At 37.5% G+C, this 19,729-nt stretch overlaps 2 protein-coding genes across 3 annotated transcripts in view; both read right to left on the bottom strand.

The window, feature by feature from the left end:
* LOC132157976 (uncharacterized) overlaps positions 1-19,729 on the bottom strand; it is a 220,972-nt gene that overhangs the window by 70,293 nt on the left and 130,950 nt on the right. The window lies entirely within an intron of this gene.
* LOC132157971 (thrombospondin type-1 domain-containing protein 4-like) overlaps positions 1-19,729 on the bottom strand; it is a 60,496-nt gene that overhangs the window by 12,915 nt on the left and 27,852 nt on the right. The window contains exons 6-8 of the mRNA XM_059567208.1: positions 7,309-7,448; positions 5,123-5,327; positions 1,000-1,187 (exon numbers count right to left, since the gene is read on the bottom strand). Of these exons, the coding sequence (XP_059423191.1) occupies positions 1,000-1,187; positions 5,123-5,327; positions 7,309-7,448 (533 nt within the window). The remainder of the gene's footprint in view (positions 1-999; positions 1,188-5,122; positions 5,328-7,308; positions 7,449-19,729) is intronic.

Here is a 19,729-nt window from a genome sequence, read left to right as displayed (position 1 = left end):
TACTGATATTTCAACTACCAGTATGACTAACCAAACGACTTACACCTACACTAGACCGATAGTGGGACATAAACTAGTGAAGTAGTGTGACTACTAAAACTACTTACACCTTTAGTAGACAAATACTGATACTTAAACTAGTATGATTAGACTAGTCATACATAAACTAGACCAATACTGACTTCAAACTAGATCATTAAATGAATGGTAACTAAAGTAGACCATTACTGATACTTCAACTAGTATCACAACTTAAATACTGAAAATTAAACTAGACAAATGCTGATACTTAAACTAGATTTATAACTTACAGTAAATACTCATTATTAAGGTAGTAGGACTAACATAACTACCAATACCTAAAGCAGACCAATACTAACTAGTATCAAGAAACTGGTCATACCTAAACAAGACCATTACTGACATTTAAACTAGTATCACAACTTAAGTATCGTTAATTAAACTAGAATAAAACAGATAACTAAACTTGTATGACTACCAAAACTATTAAATATTGATAACTAATTACTGATAACTACAGTATGACTATCAAATCTAAATAAACGTGTTTGATTGATTACTATTGATACCTAAATTAGACAAATACTGACACTTTAACTAGTATGACTACCCAAAGTACTGACAACTGACCAATACAGATATTCAGCTAGAACTGGTACCTGACAAATACTGATAATGTGTGTGTTTTTTTTTTTTTAACTTAAAATACTTTCTGGTTTTGTCTCATGCTGTTTCACGATATAATCTGTTACATGACAATTATAGAGTTTCTAACATGAGTTAGGACAAGTGTTATATTCTTATAATATCTTCATTGGTAAACACAATAGTCATGAATAAACATAAAGTAATGGCTTATTCCTTCCATCCATTCCTGCAGTAAAACCTCCCTGTTCAGAGTTTGTGCTCTGCTTGTGTCTACCTCTTTCCACATTATTCTAATATACTACATGGACACGTGTGTGTGTGTGTGCTTACGTATAGCTGCAGCTGGGCTGTTGTGGGTCCAAGAGCAGTGAGGGTTTCTCCTCTCTCTTCTCCCTGCTCCTGAGGCCCAGATTTGGGTCGGCTGTACAGGAAGGTAGTTCCTCCAGCCTGATACTCTCCTGGAGGATCGACCGCCCAGCGTCCGTTCACCACTGATTGACCCGTTCCACTGCGCAGGGCTGCAGACACAAACACGTGCATTAATGAGCTGATCACAATCACAACATACAGAGCTGGGCATGATCTTAAAAAGAGTTTTTGAGATTCATACGACAGTCATTATTTGTTTGTGGAACGGCTGTTTTTAGCTGTCTGTAATTACAGATCTCAGTTCTGCTTGTGATGAACTTTTTAAGGAACTCTAAGAAGTGCATAGCAAGATTGTCAAATAAAGATGAATGAAAAAGCAAGGATGCAGCAGAAACTGAAATTAAGCATATCTGTATGGTACTCACTGGCCCAACCATGAAACAGCTAACAGCTAATAATGAGTCCCTTTCATATCTCAGTTGTTTCACAACATTGCGAGCAAATGTAAATCTCAACCTGTGCTCAGATTTGCCCTAGACAACAATAATGGCAATCAAACTCATCATTATTCATCAAATTCTTCTGAGTCCTGATGATCAAAGCTGTACCATTCACACGATTATTACACTATAAATGACTGACACCTAAACAAAATCAATACTAATACTACATCAGCAATGATACTTACACAAGTGTAATTAAATAGATAAATAGTTAAATACTGACACTTAAGACACTTACTGAATACTTAAATATTAATGATTAAATAAACACTGATAATTATATTACCATTACTTCCCAAACTACTGACATCCAAACTAGAGAAATAAAGATACTTACACGAGCATGACTCCTCAAACTAGTGACACCTGAACTAGATCAAAACTGATACTTAAATTAGTATTACTAACCAAACTACTGACCCCTAAACTTGTGAAATATTGACATATATATAACTTTTTTAAAATGATCTTTTATGTACACTTGTGCAAAAGTGTTTGCAGTGATGCTGGAGAATTGTTGGTGGTTTCCAGGGCTCTGCTGAAGGCAGGTACTGTTTGCGCAAACACTGCTGGATGATGGACACACACACACACACACACACACACACACACACACACACACACACACACACACACACACACACACACACACACACACACACACACACACACTGAACTATACTACTCAGTGCTAGAGGAAATATAAACAATAATAACAGTGATAGTTAACACCTCCGGTGCAATAAAACTGGGTCAGACAGAATAACAGAGATACAGGAGAGAGCAAACCCAAAGCCAAAAAAAAGGATGTCAGAGAGAGAAAAAGAGCTGATTTTTCATGTAACCCGGTAAGTGTTTTGTCTACTACAGCAGTCTGCCTCCAGGGCACAATCACACTGTACTAGAACACACAGAGAAACAGACCTGTGAACACAGAAAAACAAACACAGACATGTCAATGAGTCTGACTCAGGGTCATATTCACTTATGAAAACATGCCTGTATTAGCTAATCCAGCCCAGAGAGATCCTCCAAACTCCCACGCATCCTCAGCTGTGAATATGTACATTCCCGAGTCATGTTCAGGCATATATTAAGATGAACGTAATATCAGCATCCCTCTCAGGACAGTGACTCATCACTGACCCAAACACAATACACGCTCAAACAATTGGATATTGTCAACAGAATTTAGACATACATGCTCTAGATCATCTGTAGTGATCAACAGCAGCTGTGAAGAATTAAAAAAACATCCCACTGCTCGGGATCGCTGTTGTTTATGAGCTGAACGTTTGTCTGGAGGTCTGAACTCTGAGCTGAGGTAAAGCCGAGGAACAATGACCAATTCACACTAATCACACAATAGCAGTTACAAACAAATCCTGTTGTGTGATGTATGCGAGTGCATGCATTCACACTCTCACACACGCACTCATGAATGTGATGATTTGTGTCAGGACAAACATCCATTGCTTTAAGTTAAGCTAATCATCATTCCTAAAAACTAATCCAACTAAATTCTGTCATCATTCAATCACCCTATGGGGCAAACCTTTTTGACAAACAAAAAATAAGGAGTTTAGAAGAATGTTCAGGCTGCTCTTTTACTTACAAATGTGTAAGAAGACTCAAGCTCCTAAACTGTGTCATTATCTAAATTCGGTTTGGTTGAAAGCAAATAAAACTCCTGAAAGGACAAAATAATAATAATAATTATAATAAAATAAAATAGAATTAATAGTATTTGGCTTGACTTGGCGTATTAATGTCTTTCAAAACAAACATTCACGTCTTTATTTATAGTAAGTAAATGAAATTAAACATTGATTAACAAAATGTTTTTTTAGCTTTACCTTAAGTGAAAATTAAACTTTCATATTATATGATATTATTATATCATAAAAGGTGTGCATTATAACTGAGACTTTCATCAACACTTGAGTTGGTCATGCTACTGTATGTCATTCACCTCAAATGCTATTGAAGTTAGAAAAGTGTATAATGTTGTATGTAACTTCAGAGATGGTCCCTTGCAAATATCTAACTATATGGCTCAGTTTTTGAGTTTTTTTTTTAATTTTATTTTTTTAAGTATACTCTGTTGAACGGCAAAATTGACTTACATAGTTAAGATGAGTTAAGCATTTCCTTAAACATTTTCCATTTGCCCACCAGTTAATTATATTTATTTGCCTACTTTCATCACACGTTTAATTATTTATATATGTATTTAAACAAGAATGTGTATTTATACGCACATTATTTATTTGCATATTTATTTGCTTTTAATTTTTGCAGGTTTGGTCCTCTAAATGTGTTTAAAAAATGTCTTGATATATAATAATTTATTAAGTATCGTCTTCATAATAAATACTATTTTTTACTTTTACTTGATAAATATACAGTTTTATCTTTGGGGAAGGAATATTTTTGATTAACATTAGTTTCAAGTTTTTGCCAAATCATAAAGATAATTAAAGAAAAACTAATACATTTGGCTGCAACAGTAGCTTTGTGTCACAACCGCATGACCTTTAGTTTTTCTTTGATCACGTGTTCGTTGACCTAGTTTCTGTCTCCCCTTGATTATGTTAGTAAGTTCACCTGTGTCTTGAAAAAAAAAAACGTCAAATGGACTGCCAAAAAAAAAAAAAAACTTAAAATTACAGTAAAATATCCTAATTGAAAGAAAGTGAAAAAACAATATTTTTACAAAAAGTTCCAGGAAAACTAAATTATTTTACAGATTTTTCCTTGTTTCAATTAGGATATTTTACTTTCATTTTACGTTTTTTTGTCTGGCAGGTTGTAGCTGCCAGTCATTTGACTTTCTTCATGGGACTTTTTTACAGTGCTCCTTTGGTCTGTGTATTGAAGTTCCTGTCTGTTCAGTTTGAGTATATCGGTTATTATTTATTATATGTTTGCTGGTCATGGATTACCTGATCTTCTGTGTTTGTTGGAATAAATACCCTGTTAGAATTTATCTTCTTCATGCGCCTTTAACTCATCTACAACGTAGCAGCAGCGTGACACTTTGTTGATTTATATGGCAATTTTAAGCCCCATTTACTGTTGCCTCATCTATGTGAGGGTGAGTAAATACGGTTTTCATTTCAGAGTGAATTATTCTGCCCTGCAAAGGCGTTCCAGTGTTCACATAGTTCATGCACTTGCCATCATAGGGAAATATTCCAAAATTTAATGAAATAAGATCGAATTTAGTTCCTTTATGTAGCTGTTTTACTCTAGGCATGTTCGCACAAGGAATGTTTGTCAGGTTTGATTATTGAAAGGACATTTGTTCGCAATAAGGAAAGACCAACACAACAAAAATTACCACATAAATGACAAACACGTTTGTGTTTCTATCATAGTTGGGAATTTCCATTACCATAGAGCTAATGACATTTTCTGACCTGTAACCTAACCCTCACACAATGCTTTAGGCAGTTATACATTTTCATTATTATTTTGTATTTGATTTAATTAAGCCATTTCCTCAAGGAGAAAAATGCTGAAAATGTTTCAGAGCAGATATTTGGTCCAAACCAGAGCCACACACAGAGAGTTCGTACCCAGATAGTTGGGACTGGCTCGTCTCTCAGTGATGTTGATGGCCGTGGCTCCGGGTGGGATGTTCAGGATTTTGTGGTAGCCCAGTGGGACGCTGGTGTTCAGGAAACTTCCTGTGACCCTCTCACAGGTGCTGTCTCCCCCGCCGCACATGCCACAACGATCCCGGACCAACCCCGAGCCCAACACACCGTCACAGCCCTCGCTCTGAGACAAACACACAGAAGAAACAATCACTTCATTACAGTGGAGCGTGAAGCAGCCAGATTCCAGAACTAAACATCAGGGCCTGTAGGGAAACTCTCTGAGCAAAGAGTTGCTCCTAGTGACAAAATTCTAATAAAACATTTTTTAAAGTGAGGATTAAAGAGCGGATTCTAGTAAAGAAAAGAGTTATTCACAAAGCATCTTAACCCTTAAAAGGTTAAAAACCCGAGGGACCGGGACCCTGGGTCTGTATTGTGTGTAATACCTGAGTCGATTGGATTCGGAGAACAGCCGGCCGTTATCAGATTCAGTCAGCGCAGTGAGTGTGTTGTTTTGTAACTTTCAACTTGTAAAATTAGGATGAGAAAAGTGTGGGTCGGTAATAAAAATAAAAAAATGCAATAACTTTACCTTTGACAATTGGCTTTTTTATTTAGAAGTCTGGACTTTTTTTTCACCATACCACGCTTTGCAGCTTCAATTTTTATAATAATAGTATGAATGAACCATCTTCTTTGTTGTTATATCTAAAATTTTTGCTCAGACTGTAAAGCTAACGTCAGGAGCCATGGCACGGGATGAACAATCGTTATTATAATCCATGGGCAAACAGTCTAAATTATTATGCAAGTCGACTCGAGATACAAAAAAATCTAAACTGCAAAGTCGCATTTACAAGGTACAGGTACAAGGGAGAAGTCTTCTTACATTAGTTAACACAAAAAGTTTAATTTTCGCAACTTGTTTCTCAACTTGTTAATAGCAATTTACTGTGAAATATGTGCAGATCGGGTCCAGTCGGGTCTGTGTCTTCCCTGCCGGGTTCGTGTCCAGTTTTCAAATAAATGAAATAGTGAATAAATGGTTCGCGTTGGTTCCAGGTAGTAATTTTTGACTTTTCTCGGATCTGAATGGACACGAGTCCGGGTCGGTTCAGTGTAGCACATTTACGGGTCTCTTCGGGTTCCGAATTTTTGGACCCGTGTAGACCTCTAGTTCAGAGTAGGGAGGAGTACTTTTAAGAAGAGAAAATGGCCAAAAGACAAAGAGAGCGAAGAAATGTGTTGCAGACAATGTATGACAGTGATATATATATATATATATATAAAGAGTACAGACCAAAAGTTTGGACACACCTTCTCATTCTAAGAGTTTTCTTTATTGTCATGACTATGAAAATTGTAGAGTCACACTGAAGGCATCCAAACTATGAATTAACACATGTGGAATTATATACATAACAAAAAAGTGTGAAACAACTGAAAATGTGTCATATTGTAGGTTCTTCAAAGTAGCCACCTTTTGCTTTGATTACTGCTTTGCACACTCTTGGCTTTCTCTTGATGAGCTTCAAGAGGTAGTCACCTGAAATGGTCTTCCAACAGTCTTGAAGGAGTTCCCCGAGAGATGCTTAGCACTTGTTGGCCCTTTTGCCTTCTGTCTGTGGTCCAGCTCACCCCTAAACCATCTGGATTGGGTTCAGGTCCGGTGACTGTGGAGGCCAGGTCATCTGGCGCAGCACCCCATCACTCTCCTTCTTGGTCAAATAGCCCTCGATGCATTCAGTGTGACTCTACAATTATCATAGTCATGAAAATAAAGAAAACTCTTTGATTGAGAAGGTGTCCAAACTTTTGGTCTGTACTGTATATATATATATATATATATACTGTATGTGTGTGTGTGTGTCTTTGAGTGAGTGTGTGATTAGGGTAAAACTAGGAAAAAATAGTCCCTATTTAAAAGCGCTCTTTTTTTCTTCTTCTTTGACAAGAAGAATGTGTCATACTTAGCAGCGGGGTCACCACCGCCTACTCAATAAGATGAACGTTTTTGGCTTTTTCTCTCTCTCCTAAATCACTCTTAAGCTACAAAAAAATGTAAGCAAAATTAAGAGATTTAGACTTAGACATGAATCACAGTGGCTCTTTCCGGTGCTGGTGTTACTATCATATTGGTGTATGTGAGCCTGTTTTCTCACCAGACAGCGTCCTCCCACACACACATCGTCGGGTGTGTTATTTGCGCAGGGCGTTCCATCTCGTACCTTCTCCGCCTGCCGCACGTAGAAACGATACCCGACCGGTCGACAGGTCAGCTCACACTGCTGCTCCAGACCCACTGCCACAGAACATTTGAAAAGAGTTTAGCTAAATATAATAAACATAATCTGCATGTAGAACTTCAAAAACAAAAATGAGAAAACCTGCCTTCCCATATTGAAATGTATATTATAACATAAATATATTTATATGGGCTAGATATATATGAAATTGTTCCTAATTCTAATATACAGTATATGCTCTTACTTCATATGACAATATATTTAATGTATATTTTATATACATGCATATATTACATTCACGTATGGGTTGGCAACTAACTGAAATGAAATATTTTTAAGATGAAGTACTAAAATGTAAAACTATTTAAAAAACAATGGATATGAAAAAAGCATTAAAGCTAAACAGAAATACTAAATACATATATACATATAGCAAATACATACATATAGCAAATAACTAAAACTTAAACTAAAATTTAAAAATAAAATTTAAAACAATGATTGACAATTTAGAATATGAATAAATATACAAATAGAATATAAATTATACTAAAATAACACTGGTGGATATACAAGAGTGCAATTTGTTGTTTTTCATAAAGACACAATCAGAAAGGATCCTTCTGCTCTCATAAATGAAACTCTTTCTGAAAACGTCGTTTTTTTCTGTTGTATCTGTCCTCTTTGTGAACCTCGTGAAATCCCTCGGGTGCGGATGCAAGCCACACACACAAACACAACACAGTCCTGAGCTATTAATCACAGCCAATCAATGTCATGATCAAAACCCCCGTCACACACAGGAAACACTCATTATAAATGGTGTTTACTAACACAGATACAACACACACTTGATACTTGCCATTTAGGACTTCATCTGTTTGCCCGGGAATCACAGTTATAAATTCCCTGTTACCTCCTGGCTTCCTGTGACTGTGGGAGCACTGTGAATATCAGATCGACTTTGGCTCTTTTACCTTGGGCCAGTAAGTATAGGGCCAGCTAACCATGACCCAGAATGCACCAGCACATTCTGCATGCTAAAATAACTTTTTTTTTCTTCTCTAGAAAATTTATAAATCTACTTGCATATTTTGAACATATGCTTATCGGTCCATTCGAGTTTTTTATATTTTCAGTATCAGCTGGACTACAGTCTATTCATCTGAAGCACACAAAGACAACTTTCATGATCTGACAAGCTTTAATCTGATTGGCTGCTGTCCGTCAGTAAGAACACACATGGTTTTAATAAGTCTGATGGGGCTGATTCAGTGAAGACCTCTTACTGCACTTGAAGAAATTTAATTAGTCATCAAAACTTAGTTTTCTGAGGCATTTTCTGGCTTTCTTTGAGAGAAAGAAACCATGTCTGAAGCATACATTTTAAAAACACCAACAGGTTGGCTGGTGACAGCCGCTGATGTCACTACCGGTGTGACTACAGATAAATAGGCACCAGGAGAACACATCATCCTCTTCTTCATCTTCACTGACTGTTCTGTTTGACTGAGTGTGCATTTGAACGTGGCTTACTCTATCAATCATGGCAACCACTAGCAAAGTGTTTACGTTGTAGATGGTGTGTGCAAATGTGTCATTGTTATTTGACACCCGATGACACACACAATCTTTGCGTTGTTTGTTTGGGTGAAGAGCGTGCACACGATGTCCTTGAGGGAGCAATCTGTGTGCATTGTGCATTTTTCAATGAAAAAGTCCTGCTCTCTTATGTCTGTCTTTTCAAGGAAAGGGGGGCAGCCATCCACTTCCCGCAGTTTAGGACCCGCCGCTGCTGAGGCACGGAGGAGAATGAGCTTGTGGGTATCACAAGTAGATTTGGTTGAGGAGTTTAGAGAGGGGCTTTCCCTTTCGTGCTTGTTGCCTGTGGATGAGAGCCTCTGGAGGATGATGTTATTTCTTTAACACTTTCCAATACAGAGGCTAGTGTTCTGCTAGGTTCGGCCCAGGAAGAGTAGGAAATGTCTGAGGATGGCGAAGAAGCTGAGGGTGAGCCTTCTCAATCCTCCTGCCCTGCATATGTAGAGTTGTTGGAGGTTATGGATCACGCTATGGCAAAGTTGGACATGCCATGGAAGCATGCTAGCAACGTGACGCCGCGAGGTCGTCTTGACGAGTATTATCTTCCTTTTGACCATAGCCCTCCAGCTCAGGTGAGCCTTCCATTTCTGCCTGATCTCCATACAGAGATCAAAAAGGAATGGAACAGGCCATTTTCTTCTCGCATCCATCGGTTTCAGCATGTGAGTTGGCAGATATCCTGAAGAAAGAAAGGGGCTTTCTTCTCGATGCTCCGGTTTTACCTTCCAAACTTTTCGATACCTCCAATGAGAAGGTAGTCAAGAAGTTCAGGGAGTCGAAGGCACGCTCAGTTGCCTTCAAATCCTTCATTTCATGAAGGTCCAGGTCTAAGCCCGAATAACACAGGGGTCCTGGCGACTCACGCTCCTCCCCATCTGCGGGTAGAGGTAGGAGGAATTGCGGGTCAAAGGAAGGTAGGCAATACCTAAGAGATGGGATCCAGACGAGGCAACAGTGCTTTCGTCCGAATCAGAGTGATACTTGAGTACCTACTCATTCCATTTGGGGGTTTTTACATCTGCCCTTATCTTTCCCTTCCTAATTCCCCTGTAACCACCAGCTCTCCACCTGACAGAGGTTAGGTGAGAACTTCTTGCATAACAGTCTCCTATGCTCCCCTCACCAGAGGTTTGTAAATTTGAGCTTGCCTGTCCTGTGTGGTTTGGCATTTCTGCGATACTTAGGAAGCTTTAAGTACACACGCTAAGCTTTGTGTACTTTCTGAAATCCATATGGTGGTGAGTGTGCACATTGAACACCTTGCGCACTTTCTAAAATCCATGTTAAGTGGTAAGTGTGCATGCTAGCACTTTGCACACTTTCTAAAATCCACATAAGTGGTAAGTGTGCACTCAAGACTCTTTCTGAAATCCTGTACAGTAAGGGTTACACGCTCAGCTTCTTTTCCCTTCCTTTGAGTTGGTTAGACCTTGGTTCCTTGGGCTCCAGTCAGCCAGTGTGTCTTTTTTAATACACTTCAAGCATCGTTTCCCTCAACATGAAGGGTAACTTGGGCAGTTCTTGTAGTAGTTTAGCAGCGCTCCCCTTTACCAAAAAGGGTTGCCTATGAGTGCGCTACTCTCTTCCTGAATTCGGCGTTATCCTCTCACAGGAAATTGAGTTCTCTGTTTTCCCCCCAGAGTGGTCCAGCATTATAACTATAGATCGAGTTGATGACTCTCAAACATATTGTTTTTGGATGCACCATTCCATCTATGAGCTGCTCTTTCAGATTGCCATGAGAGCCCCCCCATCCCCCTCAGAGTACCCCCCCCCCCAGAACAGTATTTAAAATCCATGTTATGGTAAGTGTGCCCATGAAACCTTTGCACACTTTCTGAAATCCACACTGTGGTAAGTTCGCACACTAGTATTCTGCGTTCTTTCTAAAATCCTATATGGTGAGGGCTTTGCGCGGTTGCTTTGTGCCATTTCTTGAGTTGATAAAAGCCTAATTTCATATTGGGCGCCACTCCACCTATGTAACCTCGGATACCTATCTAGACAGGGTGTAGCCCCTGTGTGAAATTTCATATAAAATGCTAAGCTTTTTGCCGTATCTCTTTAAAGTAATCTTTATTGATTCCAAGCCTTGAGCTATACCCCGGTCCAAGGCCCTAACAGGTAAGTTGGGTATGTAGCCTAGGCCTTTGGCAGTAAGGGATAATGTCACGGACAGTTGTCTAACGTCCCAGGGGCAACTCACATTGAAATGGTAGAGTTGACACTTAGTGCTCACCATGATTCTGGCCTGCACTCCCCTCAGCATGGTGGCATGGGTATACTGTTCCCCATAGTGACCCCTAGAGGACTCATTTGGAAATTCCCTTGAAAGGGAACATCTCAGGTTACGAATGTAACCATGATTCCCTGAGTAGGGAATGAGACACTGTGTCCTCTAGCTTCCTGCCATGCTTCGGAAACAAGCTTGAATCAGCTTCCAGAAGAGATCAGATGTGTTAAAACACTAGTCACATTTAAATAGACTCAAAAATCATCTGTTTAGCTGGCATTTATTGAATGAGCACTGTGATGTCCGAACCGATTGCACTCTATTTCACGTATTCACTGTATTTTATTATTTTTCTTCATGACTATTTTACTTTCTTTTATGTTAAGCACTTTGAATTACCATTGTGTACGAAATGTGCTATATAAATAAACTTGCCTTGCCTTGCTTTCACAAAATATTAATTATTACTACAATAGCACATAAATAATCCTAAAATAAAATATAAATAATAAAAAAATAAGCTTAAAAAGCATGTAGCCAAGTTAATAAATAAAGTAAAAGAAAAAATAAAAGCTAAAAATATATAAATAAGTTCTAATATAAAATATGAATGAATTTTATACTACCACATAAATAATAAAAAAAATAAAACACTAAAAGTGAAATTGTTGGACACCGGGGGAAAATAAACAGCCACTGTGACATTATTTAAATACATTGTTTTTATGCTGGTGTATTATGTGTCATGACTTACTTTAAATAACCCCGCTCCTAAGCATAAAACAAACACATCAGTTCTCTATACGTCGAAGTGGGCGGTTCTTCCAGAAAATGCTGTAATGTGTAGCCGACTTTATCCAGTCAGTCAAAGGTCAGGTTATGTGAGACTCTCTCTTTCTCTCTCTCTCTCTCTCTCTCTCTCTCTCTCAGTCCGTCTATCAGAATCAGCTGACACTGACAAAAGAGTGAAAGATTCCAAGCCTTTCCCGTTCAGTCACAGTTATCTTTGAGAGATTATGATGGAGACAAAGGCAGAGAGAGAGAGAGACGGTCACAGAGACAGACAGAGAGGGAAATGCACGAGAAAAGGAAAGTCAAAAAAAGTTATAAAAATAATGGACAAAATAGGACCATTTTAAAGAAGGGCAAAAGCAAGAATCTAGAAGAAATATCGTAATGTCTCCTCTCTTTCTCTCTCTCTCTGGTGTGCAGACAGTGAGTCTATTCAGACTAAATATACTTCCCCGCTATCGCTGTCTCTAAATAAACTCAGAGAGACAAGCGGTGCACGACACAGGAAGACAGAGGGATGACGAGAGAAAGAAAGAAAGAACAGCACAGGATGAGAGAGGAATCCGTTCAGGGAAAGAGGGATATACAGACAGACCAAAAGAAAGAGCTGGAATGTCAGAAGAAGAGCGCAAGCCTGAAAACTATTCACACACTTCGGCCTCACTTAAATAACAACTCACAAAAACAAGTCTGTTCAGTCTCAAATTACACAGTGATAAATGTAATGTTGAAAATGTGGTTGTGAAACATGAATTATAAGTGCAATGATCAGCACAGTTATTATAGTTAACCAAATCTGTATAAGAAAGAATTGTATTACTTAAAAAAATCATCTTAATTATTAATTTGAATAACAATATCAAATGTTTAGACAGTAACACTATGTAAACTGTGTTTGGGGATATTTATGTACACTGCTGCTCTAAAAGTCTCTTCTGCTCACACAGGCTGCAATTATTTGATAGAAATACAGTGAAAACAGTAATATTGTGAAATATTATTCTAATATAAAATAACTGTTCATTACTGTAAATATCTGTTAAACTGTAATTAATAATCAAAGATGTATTTTCAGCATAATTACTCCAGTCTTCAGTGTCACATGATCTTTCAGAAATTAATATTTGCTGCTCAAGAAACATTTCTGATTATTATCAATGTTGAACACAGTTGTGCTGCCCAATATTTCTGTGGAAACCATTATACATTTCCTTTTTCAAATTGTATTAAAAATCTTAATTATTCCAAACCTTTGAGCAGTAGTGTATAATATCTGTCTAAAATGTTACTTTAGAAAGCTTGTGGCTTAATTTTTCCCTGCTTAAAAATACAAACACGTTGCAATTGGCTGAGCAGGAGTTGGTAGTGTGTTATACAGTGAATCCTGGCCTTTCTCACTGTAAAACCAAAACAGACACATTTTCCGACATTCTTGATGCAAAAGCCAACAGAGTGGGCAGAGGTTTAGCAAAGACGAGCCCAGATTTACAGATCAAAGGTGATTTCATCAGAAACACACCTCATCTTACACAGACTTCTTGCAGGATATTAAAGGCTGTTTGCTCTTTACAGAAGAAAGACTCGTGGAGTCAGTATTAAGATCTTAGACAGATGACACACTCCAGTACTGCTCCGGATGAAATACTAGCTTTCTGCTTACTGAAAACTGACAAAACACTCAGTCAAGCTGTAGACATCTTGCAAACGTTTCCAGCAGTAGTATTGCCACATAGTGTGAAAAAGAAGTGCACTTGAGCATACTTTTGAAAGAGTTCTTCTGAATGCTTTGATGCACTTTAGGACTTCAGTGCATCCTTATTTCATAACTACTTATATTATCTTTGAAATAGGATTAAAGTGTTACTGATGAATGTCCTGACAAACATAAACTAAAATACACTTTGTCATTTCTGTTGAAACTTAAAAATAAAAGCAATTGTTTCATACTTGCAATTACATTTTTTGCGAAAAATAACTGTCTTGCCTTTCAGAATCAATTGAGGTCAAAAAAATAAAATATGGTTTTTGACATTGATCTGCCACAATTTAAATGAAAGCTCAAAATCAAGCACATTGCATTGTGGCACACCGTACATCAAAAAGTATGTTTACTACGCAAACTTACAGTATAAAATAGGGCTTGAAACGTATAAAATGTTTTCTTTTTCCACATTTGGACAGTGCAAAGGTGATTAACGCTCAAATGTTACTTTATAGTTAATGTTAGGATAAAACAGGATAACTGCAACTGTGAATTCAAACGGTTCTCGAAATCTCGAGAGTTTGGATTTTTTTTTTTTTGCAATTTTCTCAGAATAGCAAGCCATAAACACCATTTTTATTACAGTAAACTGCGCAACAGTATTGGGGTGCATTTCCTGTACAGCGACGTAACGTGCTGATTAACTACCATAGTACGATGCATTGTTGTTGAAACGAACTAGCCAGTCACTACTGTTTCCCGAACACAGTCGCATCTCCGTCATGTGAACCACATTAGTTCAACAACATAGAGCCATTGTTAATGACATCACACGCATGTGGTGGAGGAATAATTTCTGCTATTAACTAATTAGACATCTCTAAAGTGCTGTTGTTTGAACATGGTACCTGATGTCTAATTTACTTTTTTTTTTTTCCCTGTCACTTTGCTTTTTCTTATGTTTGGTTCATCGCGGGTTCCCTCTTACATCATACTCCGGGGTTCCCTTAGGTATTTATGCACATGCGCACTCTTCAAAAACTGCGCTTCTAGAAGACACACAAAAATAAATAGATTCAAGTGCAATTAGATTTTAGATAAAATGGAATATATAGATTGTACTGCATGTTAGCTTGCTTATTGTGCCCAAGAGCATATTTATTTAAGCCCGTATCCCTTGCTAACAAGAAACTATGCATCTAACCACAGGTCGAGAGCTGTAGATCCAACCACGCAAGTTTGCGAATGTTCATTTGTCCAAATCGTTTACTTATGTTGGTAACGAAGGAACTTGAGACCATAGTTGGCTAACAATACTTTTGGGAAACGCACCCCTGAATAGCTGAGCTTGAACAATGTATTCAACACAAACACCTTTAATGTGCTCAAAAGTAACAGTTTTTCATAGTTTGTTCATCCAAAAAGGGATTTATGCCTCTAAAGACAGAAATAAAACCTAATTGGACACCAAAGCGTGCAATATTTCTGGAAAGCATCTACTGCACATATTTAATGTTACTTACATGCATACAGAACATTTGCATAATGTGCACAGTATAGAAACTAAAGAGTAGTGAGTGGCTCTTCCAGGTGTGAGTGTGGTCACAGAGGACTGAAGCATGAAGAGCATGTTAGACTGTTATTCTGATCACAGTCCACATGTCTCTCTCTCACAAACACAGCTGTGTCTCCATCCCTCCCTCAAACTCTCTCGTTCGCTCTAACCAGTCAAATACCGTCCTTCCCAACTCCTCTTAATCTCTGTTTACAGTTTGTGTCCGTGTCCAACCCCCGTCCCCAGTCATCCACGTTTATCCAACACATCCAGCTCTCTAATACTCTCTGAACTGGGTGGAGAGAATCTGGCAGTGGACGGACACAATAGCAAGGGATTTGGACCAACGCAAGGAAAACGAAAGGAGGGAATGTTTCGTGAGAATTAAACGAGTTTAGTTTCTCTGTTCGTGCATGCTCTCTTTCTCCTCGTTCACTTGGATCTCTGTCCATCTCTCCATCAAGCACTCAAGACTGCACTCAAAATGTTCACCTTTATTTTGCTCCAAACCCACATGACTTTTTTTTTTGGAAGAAAAAGAAATTATGAAGACTTGTACTGCTCACACTTTTCCTTCAACCCTTTAAAGCCTACTGTTTCATGTTTAATGCATAAACTTCTAAGGCCTCTAAATGGTCAACATGATCAAAACACACACAACCTACTCCATGCCTTCTCTCCCTGATTGATAGTGTATACTTCATCAAGTAACAATTCTTTAAGTGTAATTGTTCAAACATCCACCTTAATGCTGTGAAATCTTTACTGATTTTATCATGTCAACGTAAGAATAACTGATATTGTTAGTAATATTTCAGTAAAATGAACACTTACTTTACTGGATACATTTGTTTTTTAATCATGTTTAAATCTCTCAAAAAAGATCACCAGGCTTTGCATTGGATTATAGCATTTAAATCTCATCTTACTAAAACATGTTTTTAGAGATATACGGTGACAACTGATATTTATATAATTTAATGAATATACTCTTTTATAAAAGTCTCATTGATTTACATTATAATCAGAATTATATAACATCTATGTAAGCTATAAAAAAAACATAAAACCTGTTTTCATTTTTAAATTACAATTAATAAGGGACAGAAGACTTAGTATAATAAAGTATAATAAAAAGTGGTCTATTATTTTAAGCTTTCTTAAGTAATTAGATTTTTTGGGGGGGTGAGGAAAAAAACAACAAAAGGAAATTTAAATTGCTACTAACTGGAAATCTCTCCCTTAAGTGCAGCAGAAAAGTCAATTTTGTGCAAGAATAATTTAAATACATGGAAATGATCCAACCATAAAGGTTGATTTGTTCCTGTATTGTCTATTCCTCTCAAGGATTCTTTTGAATGTGCCGAGGAGAATTTTTTGGTCTGTTCACAATTTTCTGTGAATAACAAAATCTTGGTCCGTTCCTCAAACATCATATGGGTTTGGAACGGCATGAGGGTGAGTAAATGAGACAGAGTTTCATTTTTCAATGAACTTTTTTCAAATGTCCTTTAAAAACCCTCTGGCACTAAGAACAAGTCAAAGCATACACAGAACTGCACAGCAGCACCATGCAGAAACAATTACTGCACACACACACACACGATCACATAATGATCTTTAGCGTAGAGCCAGCCAAAAAATGGTCTCCCAGGGACAACAAAACAAAAGCATGTTCAGCCTACAGCCAAACCCCCAGTGTCTCATCCAACAAAAGCTCACATAACTGCTGGAAACTACAACCCTTTTACTCCTAATAAATCCGAGCACCTTCTAATACCTCCTCCACCAGCAAAACACACACAGTCCCAGTGTCGCCTTGTCACACAAGAGTTGTCTTTCGCAACGGCTCATGGCACTGAATACCCCTGAGTGCTTTTGTTTTCATTTCATTTCTACATAAAAGCAGAATTAGAAGCGAGTGTAAACAGAGGGGTGAATGAGCGCCAAGTCTCTTTCATTTGAGTGTAACTGAATTCTTACACTGAACTCGTCGTGATCCTGAACCCTGTAGGATATCAGCACTCTCCCATACCCAGCTGATGCGGAGTCTGATTAAACTCTGAACTCTGTCTGATAAAACAATGTCATGCGTTTGACTCACACACCTTCAAACCATAAAACACTGTTTCACTGTCACACCTACATCTCTGTTCTAGCTTGTACTTTTTCAAGTCATTTGGAAAGTGTGTATTGGCTCTCGTTATGCTACACGATCTCCTCTGAATGAATCACTTATGCTCAAGCATTCCTCAATTATAAGTCACTTTGGATAAAAGCATTTGTAAAATGAATAAATCGCAATCAGTTTAATTACACTTTAATAAACACTACATCTGTAGTTCAAAGCATACATTCGACAGTCATGTACACAAAAACAAAATGTGCTAAAACCTTATATATGTGCTGTACTGTATATCATTTCACGATTTTGTTGAAACAATTTTGCGACTTATGGAGTTATATCATGTCATCAAAGTACAATCCTCACTCCTTCTGTAAAACTATTCCTTTAATATCACACAACTTTCCTCATCTAGAAATGTACTCAGTATGACTGGAAGCAGGAGGGAGATCATAAAGTCTCTCAGAACCATGATTTATAGATATAAACAACACGTCAGCCTTAACAACTCTTTAGCAGCACTTCATCAGTGAATACCTTCAATCAAGATTCAGTGATCTTAACCCAAGATTAAGGGTCCTTAACTTAACTTAAGGTTCTAGAATCAAACTGAAGATTCAACATTCTAAACTAAAGACTTGTGGGTCTAAATGAATCAAGATTTTAAACACAAGATTCACTATTCTTAACTAAAGATTCAGGGTTCTTATCTCATGAATCAAAGATTCAAACTCAAGATTGTAAATTGAAGATTCAATGGTCTAAACTCAGTATTCATGATTCCAATTCAAGCTTCTAAACTCAAGATTCAAGATGCTAAACTATTAATCTCAACTCAGGATTGTAAATCAAGATTCGCTTGTCTAAACTATTCACATTTCTAAATGCAAGGTTCTAAATGCACTCAAGATTCAAGGTTCTGAAATCAAAAATCAAGATTTAACATTCTAAACCGAAGATTCAGGGTTCTAAACATAAATTCAAGACTGTAACCTCAACATTCAAACCTCTAATCTCAGTCTTCACAATTCTAAATTTAAGGTTCTACACACAAGATTTGAGGTTTTAAACCGAAGAACCAAGACTTTAACTCAAGGTGAACTTATACGTTTAAGATTGTAAGTTCAAGATTCAAGTGTCTGAACTCATGATTCAAAAAATTCTAGAAACAAAATTCTATACTGTGTCCAGGATCCAAACTGAAGATTTGAGGTCCTGTGCCGATGATTTGTGGAGGTCTCTATGGCCATCTGTCAGAGGGGCTCTTGTTGTGGCCCAGAAGGCTTCCTCTCCTCAATAGTAGATTGGGTAGCTTCCCCCTTTTTTCAAGCCTCTCACTTACTATTCAGGCCTTTCTTCCTCCATTCACAGACCCTTTCATCCCATCCATCCATCCATCCATCCATCCTGAACAGCAACATTTTTTATTCAGTTGCTATGACTCCCTAACCTCTGTCCTCTCTGACTCCGCCCCCCTCATCCGATTTCCCATCTTTTTCTTTCTCTCCTCTCCCTGTATTGTTGATTTATGGTGGTGGTGTGGTACGTGTGCTCCATCTCAGTGACTTTTAGAAAGGCCCGTCACACATTCCTCTGTTTTTAACTCTGTGTTTCTCTTTAACTTCTCTTCTCTATCCTCACAAAGAGTCTTTGCTTGTACAGTAATACCCATGACCCCTGCAGTCTCCCTCCTCTTCTCTTCATTCATTCTACATCTACTTTTTGTCTCAGGTCTTTTCCAGCCTCTCAAAAACGCCTTTATTCTTGCTTATCTGCTAGGTCTGAACTTTCTTAGAATTTAAGGCCGTGCCTGTCTGAAATGAATCCATGCATATTATTCCACATTTTCTACGCTGATCATGAAGGAAAATCTGCGGAATTAATTTAATGATGGAAAAACTCATTGAACAGCTCTGAAAATTCTCATCCAACATATTTGAAATCATTTAGTTAGTTAGTTGATATTTATAATCAAAATTGTCCTCAACTTCTAAGCCATCTTGGATCTTTTTTTATATATATATCTTTGCATGCAAACCACAAGACTGCCTTTGTGAAGCATGCATTCTAGGTAAAAAGTCATCTTAGAAGGCAGTTTGGAACAGGCTTTACATTAGCTACACTCCCATTTTAATTGGGAAGAAATGAATATGTTTTTTCAGAATGCATTCATTAAATTAATCAAAAGTGGCATTATTGTTTACAATGTTAAAAATTACATCTATTTAAAATAAATTATATTCATCAAAGTATCCTAGCAAAAAGCTTCCACAAAAATATTGTGCAGCACATCTGTTTTCATCATTGATAATAATCAGAAATGTTTCT

The sequence above is a fragment of the Carassius carassius genome, chromosome 15 (assembly GCF_963082965.1).
Source record: "Carassius carassius chromosome 15, fCarCar2.1, whole genome shotgun sequence".
In the NCBI taxonomy this organism is placed as follows: domain Eukaryota; kingdom Metazoa; phylum Chordata; class Actinopteri; order Cypriniformes; family Cyprinidae; genus Carassius; species Carassius carassius.
Note: the sequence above shows the minus strand (reverse complement) of the source record. Positions and strands in the feature narration are given on the sequence as shown.